The 15,789-nt window shown below is 34.7% G+C and overlaps 1 protein-coding gene across 4 annotated transcripts in view; it reads right to left on the reverse strand.

The window, feature by feature from the left end:
- Positions 1 to 15,789, reverse strand: part of EPC2 (enhancer of polycomb homolog 2) — a 121,566-nt gene that overhangs the window by 24,917 nt on the left and 80,860 nt on the right. For all 4 annotated transcript variants that reach the window (XM_039244576.1, XM_039244575.1, XM_039244574.1 and 1 more), the window contains exons 3-5: positions 13,388 to 13,533; positions 7,136 to 7,342; positions 252 to 400 (exon numbers count right to left, since the gene is read on the reverse strand). In XM_039244576.1, coding sequence (XP_039100507.1) covers positions 252 to 400; positions 7,136 to 7,342; positions 13,388 to 13,533 — 502 coding nt within the window. The remainder of the gene's footprint in view (positions 1 to 251; positions 401 to 7,135; positions 7,343 to 13,387; positions 13,534 to 15,789) is intronic.

Consider the following 15,789-nt stretch of genomic DNA (forward strand, 5'->3'; position numbering starts at 1 on the left):
AAAAATTAAGTATATTAGAGGATCTACACATAGTACACACAAAAATATACTCCAAATTCGCAATCCAAACTGATAATCTAATCTTTAAAAAAAACTAGTAAGACCAGAATTATTCAAAAAATGTAAATTTTGTTTAAGAATCAATTTTAAATGTTTTAAAGCATGGCAAAAAAATAAAACAAATCATTTGATTACATTCTGACCATCATTTGGCTAAAGGTACCATTAGTATATAACAGCAGCAAGGTTACCTTTTTTCCACAACTTCTAAGGTTAAGTGCAATAATTCTCGTTTTGTTTTCTCTCTTCTCTTAATCATTTCCAAAATTGTTATGGCTCTACTAAACTCGCGTCTCAATTTCAACATCTTTTCATAAGAGGCTTCATCATTCTTACGATTCTATTGAAAAAAAAATTTTAGAAAAATAAACAGTTCAATTATTGACATTTACATTTTCATTCAACCAAATCTTATGAGATCTGAATCTGTTTCATGAAAGCAAAATTTTAAAAAACTATTAAATGTAAAAATGTTAAAAAATTATCTTAAACAGCTACTACATAAGAGAACCTATCTATTTAACTCTGAAAACAGAAGTATAAGCAAGTATCTCTCAAATGTTAAAAAAAAAATGTTGCCCATTGTTGAAAAGATGGAATGACAGAAGGGGTAATTTCAACGTAAACATATTTTAAAAGTCTGCCTGAAACAAAATCTAGTGTATCAATCAGAAAATGTAGTCCATTCAAACTGATGCAAGGCATTTTTTAGGGAAAGAAACAGTTCTGTTAAATCAAGGTAAAAAAAAAAAAAAAAAAAAAAAAAAAGAAGCCAAAATGGGTCTTGTCCATCCATCCACCTCTGTAGCTGCAGGCTAGAGGGTTCAATACACTGCAATGTAAACACTCACAATGAAAATGACAAGCAAAACTTCCTATCAGAAACTCAGATATAAAACTGAAAGTAGTATATAAAGCATCTCAAGAATGGGACTGTCATGTTTCAAAGTGACAACGCCTCACTGCAGGGTAGAAACAAGGGAAAACTCTAAATTTCAGAATATTGTTAAGAAGGTCCTATTTTGAAGCCTAAGATTTAATTTGAATATCTCAAAATGAAAGTCCTGCTTAATAACTAAACAAGGCTCAGCTGTAATTAGCAAATATCTGAATAAAGTCACTGTTAATATAAAATATTTTGTTGAATCAAATAACCAAGGAATATTTATAGTAGGCATGGAACTATTTGTTTAACAACAGACCATTACCACCTCCCATTCTATATATCCAGACAGACCGCACTTAGGCAATCTTCCCATTCTTGAGTTAAAAATACAATGCGATATTAGAAAGAAACTGAAGCCAGATTTCATATTGGAGGATTATAATGGAGAAAATAAAACTTAAAGATTCAAAGTTTTACTCCTTTATGTATAGTTTCTTGTATTTGAAATGTAACTGTCACCTATAAAACATAACCTAAACTAAGTCTCATTAAGGTACTGCATACCAAGTATTTAAATTTTCTTTTTATTGTTTGTTTATTTTTGAGAGACAGACAGAGGTGAGTGGGGGAGGGGTACAGAGAGAGGGAAACACGAAATCCAAAGCACATTCCAGGCTCTGAGCTGTCAGCACAAAGCCAAACGCAGGACTCGAATCCACGGACTGCAAGATCATGACCTGAGCCAAAGTCGTACTGCTCAACTGACTGAGCCATCCACGTGACCCTATATGACAAGTATTTTAAATGTTATGTTAGTAAGTCATTCTTTTATTTTATCAAAAGAAAATTAAAAATTTTTTTTTTTTTTTTTTTTTTTTTTTTACCATTCCTGTACTATGTGACAAAAGGCAAAACCTAAAGCGCGGTTTTAAGCAAAAGAAAAAGAAAAAAAATTGGCAAGCAGGCAGCACTATCTCCCAATTGAAAAAAAATTAACATTACCAAGAGCAAATATTAAAGTGTCCCCCTGTACAGGGTATTGCACATGTCCCCTATTCTCAAAAGGCTTACAGTCTAAGAATGAGACATACAGATCAAGAGATGAGTAATAATGTAAGGCTACATGCCAGCTCAACAATATTCAAAAGTGCACCAGATCATTTTAAGATTGCCTCCTCTTCACTAAGTGGTTCTTGTGGACTGTATGCTTCCGCTCTATCTTAACCATTCATTTTCTGCTGTCTTTAGGCCCAAATTAACTACCCTCACTTATTTTGCCTTTCTCTAGTCCTTTCTACTTTTTTCTTTTTACTCATTTTGAAATAATTTCATATTTACATAAAGTTAAAAAAAAACATTATGAAGAATTCTTCTGTATTTTCATTCAGATTGCCCAAATGTTATTATTTTACATTTGCTTTATCTCTCTCTCTATGTATTTATTTAGGCTATGTTGTTAGGGGCTAAAATGTTTTGTGTCCCCTGAAAATTCACGTTGAAACTCCCAAGGCCCCCATGTGAAGGTATTCAGAGGAAGGGCCTTTGGGAGGTGATTAGGTCATGAGGGAGGAGTCCTCATAAATGGATTTGTGCTCTTATAAAAGAGACCCCAAAGAGCTCTCTTGTCCCTTCTACCATGTGAGGACACAGTAAGATGACTGCTTCTGAATCAGGAAGTAGGCCCTCACCAGACACTAAATATGCTGGTACCTGTATCTAGGACCTTCAAAGCCTCAAGAACTGTGGAATAAATAGGTTGTTTAAAGCATCCAGCCTATGGTGTTTTTTGTTATAGCAGCCTAAACGGACTAAGACACATACACATGAATGTATAATAAAAACATATACAAACATGCAAAATTAGTAGTATTAAAAACTTTTTTAGAGTTTGAGGGGAGAGAGAGAGAGAGAGAGAGAGAGAAGCAGAGACGGAGAGGGAGAGCGAGAATCCCAAGCAGGCTCCACACTGTCAGCACAGAGCATGACGTGGGGCTCAAACTCACCAGCCGTGAGCTTTACAACCTGAGCCAAAATCAAGAGTTGGATCCTTAAATGACTGAGCCATCCAGGTGTCCCTATTTTAAAAATTTCTTGAGAATAGTTGGGATATGTACTGTCCCTTCATCTCTAAGCACTTTAATATGTACTTTCTAGGAACAATGACACTCTTTTATATAACCAGTACCATTATTAAAATCAGGAAATTAACATTAGTATTATCCTATTATCTAACTTAAACGGTTCATTCATATTTCACTGACTGTTCTACTAATGTCCTTTAGAGCAACAAATATATGTTTTTATATGTTTATGTAACTGTTGCTCTAAAGGGCATTAGCAGGTAATTTTTATTATTAAATTCACTCATAACAGTAAATTTTTTCCTGGTCTAGGATCTGATTCAGGAGTACAATGGCACTTAGTTGTCATGTCTCTTTAATCTCTGATAATTTGGAATAGCTCCTTTGACTTTCTATAGTGATCATGGTCTTGACATTTTTTTTTTCTTTTTAATGTTTTATTCATTTTTGAGAGAGAGAGAGAGAGAGAGAGAGAGACAGCGTGAGCAGGGGAGGGTCAGAAAGAGAGGGAGACACAGAATCCGAAGACAGGCTTCAGGCTCTGAGCTAGCTGTCAGCACAGAGCCCAATGCAGGACTCGAACCCATGAACCATGAGATCATGACCGGAGCTGAAGTCGGACGCTTCACTGACTGAGCCACCCAAGCGCCCCGGTCTTGACATTTTTAAAGAATAGAGGCCACTTATTTTTGTAGGATGTTCCTAAATTTGGGTTTATTCAGTGTTTTCCCACAATTAAATTCAGGTTATGTATTCTTACAATGATTATCACGGAAGTGATCACTGTATCCCTCTCTTATATCAGGAGTTAAATGAATGATACCTATTTGTCCCATTACTGTTGATGGTATTTTTGATCACTTGATTAAGATGTTGTAAGGTTCCTATAGTGAAATTACTATTTTTCCTTTTTTATTTATTTATTTTTAATGCTTTATTTCTGAGAGACAAAGAGTGTGAGCCGGAGAGGGTCAGAGAGAGAGAGAGAGACACAGAATCTGAAACAGGCTCCAGACTCTGAGCTAGCTGTCAGCACAGAGCCTGACGCAGGGCTCAAACCCACAAACCGTGAAATCATGACCTGAGCTGAAGTAGGACACTTAACCAACTGAGCCACCCAGGCGCCCCTAGTTTTCCTTTTTTAATTAAAAAGTATGGTGTAGGATTATGGACCTTGTTTCTCATCAAATTTCCTACCATTAGTTTAGTATCCATGGATCCTAACTTTTGTCTGAAACAATTATTACTACTGTGGTTGCCAAATGGTAAACTTCATCATTCTACTGACACTGGGAAATTTTAAAATTCTACTGAAAGGAAAAGTGTTCCCTTCTCTTTTATTTATCAACCAACCAATCAATCAATCAATCAACCAACCAACCAACCAACCATCCATTCATCCATCCATCCTTCCCTCCCACCCTCTATCCATCCATCCATTTATATTAGTATGGACTCATGGGTTACTATGGGTTATTCATTACTCTATTTATTCAGACACTTAAAACTTTCCCACATCTGGTTAGTTAAGTCCCTCTTCAAGCTGGCTCTTGAGGCCTTCTGACATAGATCCAACATTCTTTTATCTTTAATCAACAGTCTTACTTTCTGGCATAGCAGAATGTTCCAAGCTTATCTTTATACTTTCCCAGCCCTAGACCTGGAAACACTATTTTTCTATAGTGCCTTGGTTCCTTCGAATGGAAAATGGTATTTAAAAATCAAGATCTACATGCTCAGCATGCTCACTGAGTATCATTGCTTCTAGACTCTCTAAGCGAACAGAGCTACAAAATATACCTGTAATCTATGTATGTACACATATACATGCACAGATCTGTATCTGACTATATCAATATTAAAAACAGTGAGTTCCTACTAACATCTTTTCTATGCTTTTAAGATGGCCTTATCTCGGTTTTCAAATCTATTCACCCTTTACCCTTCCTTACAATGGTCTCTGCTCTGGACCAACTCTTTTCTCCCTATTCCCAGTTACATAGTATAATTCTGACCTGCCAAATCTCTAGGAAAATAGTTTTCAAACTGCTGCACTTAGATTAACTGTAGATCTTTTAATAACCAAGGATAATTCACAGGAGATTGTTACAGGCAGCCAGACTGAGAACTACTACTCTGAGTTTCCTCTCCTGTCCATCTTGTTTATTCTGGCCACAGAGAGGGAGGAGAAAAAGTACAGATGTTAACAGTTGTATCTATGGGGTTAAACATATTCAACACACATTCTGATTTAAGACTTCCCAATCAGCACTTTCAGACATGCTGGTGCCTTAAGATTATCTCTTTACGAATGTCCTTAAGTACTTAAGCACTCCCAAATTAAATATTAGTTTACTGAATTAAAATTAAATTCTAGACTGCCAAGCAAATATTTCAGAAGCCCTTTATTTTAGCACCTCTGTATCTAGCTATACATGTGTTTTCAATTTTGTGGAAACAAAAAAGTAGGGATCCTTTGTTAGCAATATTCACTTTTGCCTATCCTAGTGCTTGTCGTCTGGAACATCTAGGGGTATTCACTGTTGACTGCTTTCCCAACTTTCTCATTTTGAAACAAACATTTCGAAGCAGCATCAGTGTGCATGAAGGGGAATAGTCTGGTCCCAAAATTGAAAACAGAGAGGAATAAAAAGATTACTGGAAAAGAGGAAGAGGAAGGTGAAAATAAGAGGTAAGAGAAATCAGAGTGTCAGGAAAAAGCAGTACTAGTTATTGTACGACGAAGCACCTATACACAGGAACTCATTACTAGCAATTCTCAATATACACTGGTTAGAAAACAGTGACTTAACCTATTTAAGAATAAAACTAATTTAAATATTTAGAATAGTGTTTACATGTCAATAAATATTGCTAATTTTAAGTTCTTCACACCCACTCACTAAAAGAAGTCTAATAGTATACTTCCTTCAAAAGACATTGCTAAAAGTCTTTTGGAATGTACCTGAATCAATTACATTTCTTTGAAAAAACCATTTGTAGTTCTTATTTTTTAATGATTCAGGTAAACCTCCTCTTCCTCATGTCTAATTGACTATATTTACAAATTTACCTCATTCCAGTCTTTTCTAAGATGTTACATCTTCATAAAATATCCTCGATTTCCTGATCTAAGAACTAAAATGCCAAATTGGAAACTTAGCCGGGTTTAGGGAATGTCATCTAAACTTGGGAAATCCAAGACAGACTTACAGAAACTGGTTATTAACCAATAGAATTTTTCCTAAAATATACTATTCCCGGCAGCTGTTCTGTTTCACAGCTGTTACATTAACAACTGACAAGGATAGCTTTTAATGTTAGAAAAAACAGGAATCCAGAGAAAAGGCTTTTGCCTCCAATCATACTTCCTCATGGCTTTTATATTTATATGTTCTAACTTTTTGCAATGTTAGAGAATATGTATGGTGTTTACTGTTGATTATGAGAAAGGAAGACAATGAATGCTCCCTCTGAAATAACACTCTCTTCTATATCACATCATTCCACAGTATGACACCCTGTTTCTCTTACTTAAAATTCTGGCTCACACTGCTTGTGAAAGGCAGATAGGGACAAGTTCATTAATTAGAAATCTGACACAACTGACAACTCAGAAAAGAAGAAAAAGATTCCACTGTTACTTTTGACTACTGGAAGAATAGGCTTGAAAGGAAACTTTCCTTACTTCCCATGATCCCATAGTAGCTACAGGGAGTAAAGTTCATTTTTATTTCCAAGAATCAGAATATGGTTTCAAAAGAGCTACAAGCTCTTAAGCTTCCCAAACAAGAGGATATGTATAGAATGTATAGTTTACGGAAGAACTCAAATTTCTGAGCTAAAGATATGTAATTCCTTTTACTACTTCAACTGCAAGGTTGAAATGGCAAATTCAGGAGACTTATAAAGGGCACAGGTATTGGATACTGTACCAACAGAAAGCGACCAACAGAAGCTACTGAAGAGCAGAATTGCTAACATTACATTCAACAGTGTTATTAGCTTCTCTTCAGGTTCAAGGTATTCAAAATTACTGAAGTTAGAAAAAAAAAACTGATCTTAAATACTATTAAGGTATACTAATTAAATCTAATTTGCCCATTACCTTTCGAGTTTGCATTTTCTCTGTTCTCCTCCGAAAGGCAACATAAGGGTCATTGTTGGTGGAGCCATCTCTTTTCTCTTGTTTAATCTGAGGAATGAGGGATGGCCCTCTGCAGTTTTTACGTTTTCTTACCCAGTAGTCATACACAGCTTTAATAAGATAATCATCTTCGTTTAGCAGCAGTTTTGCTTCCTGAAGTGTTACAAGCTAAATGAAAAACACAAATAGTCATCAACTATAATGTTTGAAAAAGAGAAATCAAAGTTAAACTATACCTATAGAAAAAAAGTGATCGGTCTAACAATGATGATCAGACATCACGACTGCAGAAAACAGAATTCAATTCAATGTAACAACAGATTTATTAATGAGGAGATTTATCCAAAAATTTACATTTTGTCCTGAGAGGTAGTAAGAACCACAACTTAAAACATTTAAGAAGACTGAATGAACAGTTGGGAAGACTGCAACAATCTATGCCTCAGGTAAGTCTTGACCTAGAAGACACTGAGGGTCCATCACAAATCTGATATTTTGATTCTATACACCTGAAGATCTAGTTTTCAACAGTCTACTAGTTCTTTCTGTGCTTTTGTTTTCCAACAGAAACAAGAAGATACAGAAGGTTTCTTTCTATATCCATCTACAATGAAAAATCAATATTCTCCAATATACTGCAACTAATATAACAAGTTTCTTTTGAAACTGTAAAAGAATAAACTTAGCATATTTCCAGAAGTTTCAACACTATGCAATTTCCTGTATGAATTACGTATAAAGGCAATTCCTCTATCCAAGCTACTTAAGTACTAGAGACTCCTTATTCTCAACACTCATTCTGCTAATAACATTGTTATGTCTGGACAGTGGTCCTAAGGTGATTCCCCTTGGAGTTCTGACACTGGCATCTCAAGGATGTCCTTCTTCGTTATCAATATAGTAAATAATATAATGCTGACATATCTCATACTAAGGTTTGTAAAAATTTGCTCGGTCACATCTACTTCCTTGTTCCTTGTGAAGACTGATCAGCTTTAGCAGGATGGATTATGCGTTTTCCATGGAGTTAAGGCTGGAAAACTTCAACAAAGTGCTATTATCACAATCTTTCTATTGTGATAAGATGAACATACAAATTGATTTGAGGGTTGTATGAAGTCAATGGAAGATAGCATAACCTACAAAATAAATTTCTCATCTCTGATTTCTCATATTGGTATAACTTCACAGAATAAATGCAATAATCATCTGGATTTCCAGTCCTATGATGGCGATTACCAGGGCTAATTAGTTGGTTTGTTATAATGTGGCTGCCAAGACTGGCCATAGGAAGAGAGTACACTGACAATGTCAACTTAAGTATTCTACTCCATGTAATGATTACATTTAGTGCAGTGAAATTTTATGTGGCCATACTTTGGCTTATGCAGTGGAGTCAGCTTCAATTCATCTGAGAGTCTGAGTAACTTGGTCTTTAAAGTGGAGGGCCACAGATTGGAATAAGAGACCAAACCAAAAGAAGCAGTATTTCCAAACTTCAACTTTAAATGGGCATCTCTGTTATCTGTTAGCTCAAGTTCTCTGGACTGGTCCAAAGTCTGTAAGGCCAGTGGCAGAATAAGAAGCAAGCTTTCCGGATCTAAGAAAATTCTACCTCAGGGCATGTGAGTGGCTCCATCAGTTAAGGTTTGACTCTTAATCTCTGCTCAGATCATAATCTCACAATTTATGAGATCAAGCCCTGCATCGGGCTCTGCGCTGACAGTGTGGAGCCTGCTCGGGATTCTCTCCCTACCTCTCTGCCCCTCTCCTGCTCGCTCTCTCATTTTCAAAATAAATAAACTTAAAAAAAAAAAAAAAAGAACATTTCCAAATATCCCACCTTAAAAAACAAACAAACAAACAAACAAAAACCTGACCTCATGTTTACAGCATCATAACATCACAAGCAGCTCTCGTGTGTTCTGGGGACCAAGGAAAACAATGCTATGATATGATATGCTATACACCTTCAGCTGTTTGGTCATTCTACTTCTGATAAAATTTTGTAACCTTCACTAATTGTACCAAGAACTTACTCTAACTTTAGCGTGTGGAGAAGGATAGGTTTCTTTCCATCAAGCTGCAGAGCCGTAGTGAGTTTCTTATCTAACGTTACTACCAGAATAACACTACTTCCTATCCAGGAGGTAGTCATGGGATATGCAGGAAATGTCATGGGATTCAAACACTGCCTCAGGTTTCCTTCTCTGCTGCTTCTTGCTCCTTCTAGAAATGTCCTTCTGTCTGGTTGATAAATACCCTCTTTATATCTCAGGTAACAAGAATTCAATACATTGTTTACAGTTAAATATCATGGCCTTTCTTTCCAGTGTTAACTGTATTTTCTCAGTTGACTGATGTTTTTATGCTGCTATACAGTAAATTTTTATGTTAACCATTCTGTTAAAAGTATCTTTAGCGATTCTAAGGCAATTAGCATCACTGGCATCATTATGATCATAGTGACAGCATCAATTTGAGTGGGCAAAAACTATCTGCACACTCATAAAGTAGCCTCAAATTATTATGACACATGATTAAAAATCCACAAGATCAGAATCTTACTACTTTTCTACCTTAAGAAAAAAGTTCTGCCATTTAACAATTTCTACTAGAAAGCAGTGGGAACCACTATTTACTGATAAAAGGTCTGTGGTAAAATTTATTATTTTTAAGACATCTCTGAGTTGTCTGGTTTATTACTTTGGGGGTCTGGAGATGAGGAGATAAAAATTATTCTACTAGCTGGGCTTTTCTTCTAGACTACTACTAGCTCCATGAAGACAAAGATCATTTAGTTTGCTTACATACAGATTTATGGCTTAGCAATTTCAATAAATACATTTATAATACACAAATAATGTGTAAAAATTAATGTTTTTTAATATAGTTGTTTAAGCAGTAAGTAGTTAATAATCAACTACTTTCAGTCCACCATTGTGTTATATAAGTTGTGGGGAAGACCGGGAAAAAAAAACCTAAGATAAAACCACTACCTACAGAAACTTACAATATGGCAATGGAGGCAAAGCAAATAAAATTTAAGCAATAAGTGAACAACTTAAGAACTTTAGAACTGAGTATTAGTGCATTAAGATATATGACAGAATCACAATATACTTCATCTGGGAGTGCCTGTGTTGGTAGCTTAAGATACAAGCATAAATTCTGAGGACAGATGTTGAGGGAAATAGCAACAAATATGATGGAGAGGAATAGTGGAAGAGAAGATGAAGAAAGAAGACAAGATTCAAGAAATTCCAATACTCTAGGGATATTTGCAGGATACAGGCTGAAATGGATGGATGACAATGAGAAGGTCACTGGTGCCCTGGGTACAATTTCAGTAAACTGAAATGGATGGTGGTATGGGTAAAAGTTAAATGACACAGCTAATCTTTTAAAAATTTAATTGGTGACAAAGGAAAGAGAGGGTGGAATTTACAGAGAAAGATGGGGTCAAATGAAAGGGTTCTCTTGGAAACAGGGACCCATGGCATATTTTTGGGCAAAGGGAGAAAGACTAAGGAAATGAGAGAAGAAGACAATTAAAGATGAAATATTCAAGGAATATACAGCTACACAAGTAAGAGTTAGAACTAGAAATTTAGGGACTGAAGGGATTAAAAAACAACAACAACAACCCACACCATTGTCAGTTTTGGGAATCATTGGAGAGATAAGGAATACAGTACAGATTCATGCTGAGTTAAGAGAGTAAGTGAGAAAAGTTAAACTTGAGAGGTCTGTGGACTATCTAGGTGGAGAAGTCAAGAAGCAGCATGAAAAGAGAGAAAAGAAAGTCCTGGAGCTTGAGAAAGAAGTCAAGAGTAAAGACATATGCATTACTACTCTCACAAAAATGCTTGCTGAGGTGATATTACCCCAAAATACATAGGGTAAGAATATCAAGAACAGAATTTCAAGAAACTCTGATGTTTGCAGAAATTAATGAAAAGGTAATTGTCAGTAAAAGACAACTAGAAGGAATGGTCAAAGAAAATAATTTAAAAAATCAGGAGAGAATGAAGGGTGAGGTGTTTCAAGAAATAGAGGGAGCTCAATTAAAGTAAATGAATGAGGACTGAAATATATCACAGCATTTGGCAACAGGAATTCTCAATAATGGCTTTATTGTCGTAGTCTACACATAATGATGGGAGCAGCAGCTCTGTCTCAGTCTTTTATGTCTTTCTCTGTCAACCTAATAAATATTGCTTTAACCACAAACTTAATTTCTTGCCTTGAGATCTGCTACTACGTTAGCTGCCAAAAAGGAAAAATAAAGAAATCCATGCATCCACAGTTCAGGTGCCTAGAATGAGAAGTGCCTTTGGTACCATTAATCCTTAGTTCTAGTAAAAGGCCCATTATCTTGTCCCTAAGACAAACTTCTACCTTTGCCTACATGGCCCAAAGCAGGTGCTATTATGCTCTGAGCCTACCCAGTTTAGGGCTTAGAAACTTGTCACTGAACAAAAAGAACTAAAGTAGAATAGTGTTGCTTGTATGTGGACATTATTCACATGCTTTTTGTTTATCCTGTCCCAAGTTAGATGAGAAGCTCCCCATGGGCAGAACTTCTGTCACCTCTCTTGCTCACTGAAGCACTAAATAATTACTGACTGAAATGAAAGAAAGCAAATTACAGAACAGAGGACTGAAGGCTTCTGATGATATAACTTCAGCCACCAAGAGCTGAGGAATCATGAAAAATAGCAGAAATACCAAAATAAAGGCTGAAACTAAGACTGCTAGAAAAGTTTGCATATAAAGAAGAAAAATGAAACTATACCTGCCAGTGATCAAAATCTTAGGAAAACTGTGAGCACTAATAAGAATAAATATTTTGATATTCAATTTGGTAATTACAACAAATTTCCAATAAAAAAAGACAATCTTTCAAAAAACCAACTAAGCTGAGTTTTACAACATTCAGGTTTCAATGTACTTCTTTTGACTGCACATCAAAAATAACTTTCCATCCAAATGGGGGGGAAAGACTGGAAGAAAGGCTAAATATGCAGCAAGCATTTCACAATGAAAAAGTTTTGGAAAATGTTATGAATATCTGGTAATGTCTTAAGGATTTAAAGGACTTCAGTTGTGAGGTAAAGGAAAATAATGAATTTGTAGTGGGTAAACTACTGAAAAGTGTTAATAGTCTATTATAAAATGTTTACTTTTATCTCTAACTTCTTTCTACATTAATAACAATTAATACATTAATACACCACCCAGGTATACCAATTATTTTTAAAAACACTTTATTTTAAAAATCTGATTACAACAATCTATACGTGTTCATTATAGTAAATCTGGAAAACAGAAAAACAGAATAAAGAACATGCTAATCACCAATAATCCTATCACTTAAGTAGAATGATTAGTGGTATCTTTTTGTATTTTCTTGATCTTTTTATTCAATATGCACATATAAATGTAAACACTTTAAATGAATCTTAGAATTTTGCACTTAATTCTGTATCCTTTTGTGAAATCTAACATTACATGAGCATTTCTGTTAATAGTCAAAATAATTATTCTTAATGACTGTGTGATATTCCACCCCACAGACAACCTATAAGTTATTCTGAACATTTTTGTTCAAAAATCTTTGACATTTTCACCAGTTTCTTTTTGAGAATGATTCCTAGAGGCAGGATTACTAAATCAAAAGGTACAAACATTTTAAGGTTCCTTACATATGCTGCCTAACTACTTTCCAAAAACATCATACCCTTTTAAATTCTCTATACCATATTTAGAATGACCCACTAAAAAAAGTTATTTCTTTGTGGTTAACTTTTCTTCATTTAAAATTTTAAGTAATATATATGCAAAACTAAAATGATAATGAGTACCTTAATAAATCTGAGCTTAACTAAACCAGATTTGGCAAGAGATATCTGCCTTAGAGACCCAACCAAGTAAATTTAATCCTATGAAAAGGATCAAGGAGATATTATATACTATTGCAGCTAGTATTATTTTTATATCCAAACAAGAAGAAAAGTCAGAATAGTACTCTTCATACTCCTATTCAAAGAAATTATGCTGAATTATTCAGTTCAAGGAATACTGTAAATAGAAATTCTTAGATGTCAGGGAAATTTAAAAGGCAATACACTCAGGTCTAAAGAAAATGCAAAATAAAACTGCTAACTGGATGAACTTAAATATAGGAGACATTTTTATAAGATACAGTACCTGATTAGAACTGGCTTTTTCAAGTCTGTCAATCATAATTTCAAATTGCAAAGGCTTAATTTCCATCTTTCTGTTAAGTCTATTTAATAAGGTCTCATCTTCTGAATCCATATCATAATCTGGTTGCTCGTTGTCTAGATTAAAGGCTAGAAAAGAAAAGAAAAATTCTTCAAACTGAGGAGAAATTACGGAGTTAGAGAGTATTTTATATTTGACCACAGAATACTCCTAAATCACAATGCATTGACCAAGAGGAACTCATGAGCAGACATCTAAAAATTGATTTCAGAGTACACCCAAAACTAATGTAACATACACTGTGTGTCAACTATACTCAAATTAAAAAAAAAAAATTGGTTTGGTGAAAGCACGGTATAAGAAAAAATAAAATTTTAATTCATATATGTGATTTAAGTTTAACGGAACAGTAAGTAAAAGTAGTAACTAAAATTAATCTATTTTAAAAATAGAGGATCACACGGAGGACGAGAAGGGGAAAAAATAGTTGGGGAGAGGGAGGCGGGTAAACCATGAGACTCTTGAATGCTAAGAACAAACTGAGGGCTGATGGAGGGTGGGGGAGAGGGGAAGGGGGTGATGGGCATGGAGGAGGGCACTTGTTAGGATGAGCACTGGGTGTTATATTGAAACCAACTTGAGAATAAACTATTCAGGGAAAAAAATTAAAGTGTCCTCTTCAAAAAAAATTTTTAAAAATAAAAATAGAGGATTACAACAACCTACTGAAGATATTTGCAAATGATATATTCAATAAGGAGTTAGAATCCAAAATATATAAAGAGCTTAAACAACTTAACACCAAAAAACCAAATAATCCAATTAAAAAATGGGCAGAAGACATGAACGGACATTTCTCCAAAGACGACATAGACATGTGAAAAGATGCTTAACATCAGTCATCATCAGGGAAATACAAATCAAAACACAATGAGAGATTACCTCACACCTGTCAGAGTGGCTAAAATAAAAAAAAAAAATGAAAAACAAGTGTTGGCAAGCATGAAGAAAAAGGAATTCTCTTGCACTATTGGTGGGAATGCAAACTGGTGCAACCCTGTGGAAAACAGTATGGGGGTTCCTTGAAAAGTTAAAAATAGAACTACCCTATGATCCAGTAATTGCACTACTGGGTATCTACTCCCAAATTACAAAAACACTATTTCAAATACCCCTATGTTTATTGCAGCATTATTTACAATAGCCAAAGTATGGAAGCAGCTCAAGTGTCCATCAATAGATGAACAGATAAACAAGATGTGCTATATATACAACAGAATACCATTCAGCCATAAAAAGAACTGAAATCTTGTCATTTGCAACAACATGGATAGAGCTAGAGAGTATAATATAAATTGCAATAAGCCAGTCAGAGAGACAAATACCATATGATTTCACTCATATGTAGAATTTAAGAAACAAATGAACAAAGGAAAAAGAAAAAGAGAAAGACAAACAAAAAAATGAGACTCTTAACAATAGAGAACAACAGATAGTTACCAGAGGGGAGATGGTGGGAAATGGGTGTAAAAGGTGAATAGGGAATTCATATTACACTTATTTGGATGAGCACTAATATATGGAATTGGTGAGTCACTATATTGTACACCTTAAACTAATATAACACTACATGTTAACTACACTGGAATTAAAACTTCAAAAATTAAAAATAAATCATCATGAAATATATGTCAAAATAGTGGCAATTATTTTAAAAAGATGTTATATATTTATCAACATGGTAGTTTGGTAACATACTGAGAAGTTATCTAAAAAAAATTAAGAATCTAGAACTAAACTCAAGTACAAAGTGTATGATAAGAAAGGTATTTCAAATCAATGAGGATAAAACAGGTTATTAATAAAAAAAGGTTATACATACTAGGTCCCTTCTAAAAACTTAAGTTGGAATTCTACCTCATTCCTAATACCAATAAGTTATGTACTTAACAAAAGTTTATTTAAAAAATTTTTTTTAAATGTTTTATTTATTTCTGAGAGAGACAGACAGAGTGAGCAGAAGAGGGTCAAAGAGAGAGGGAGACACAGAATCCAAAACAGGCTCCAGACTCTAAACTAACTGTCAGCACAGAGCCCGACACGGGGCTCGAATCCACAAACTGTGAGATTATGACCTGAGCCAAAGTCGGACGCTTAACCGACTGAGCCACCCAGGCGCCCCTATTTAACAAAATTTTATAATAAAAAATAAAATGCAAAAAATGCTAAAAGAAAATGCAAGGGGAAAATGTTTGGGTCGGTACAAGCTCAAAATCGATAGATTGAATTAAATTCATAAAATGAATTAAATAAATGCAAACACAGCAACAAGATATATTTCACTTATCAGACTAAGGTCTAAAATTTGATGGTATGCTATTTTG

The sequence above is a fragment of the Hyaena hyaena genome, unplaced genomic scaffold, assembly GCF_003009895.1.
Source record: "Hyaena hyaena isolate Hyena2069 unplaced genomic scaffold, ASM300989v1 scaffold_246, whole genome shotgun sequence".
Classification (NCBI taxonomy): domain Eukaryota; kingdom Metazoa; phylum Chordata; class Mammalia; order Carnivora; family Hyaenidae; genus Hyaena; species Hyaena hyaena.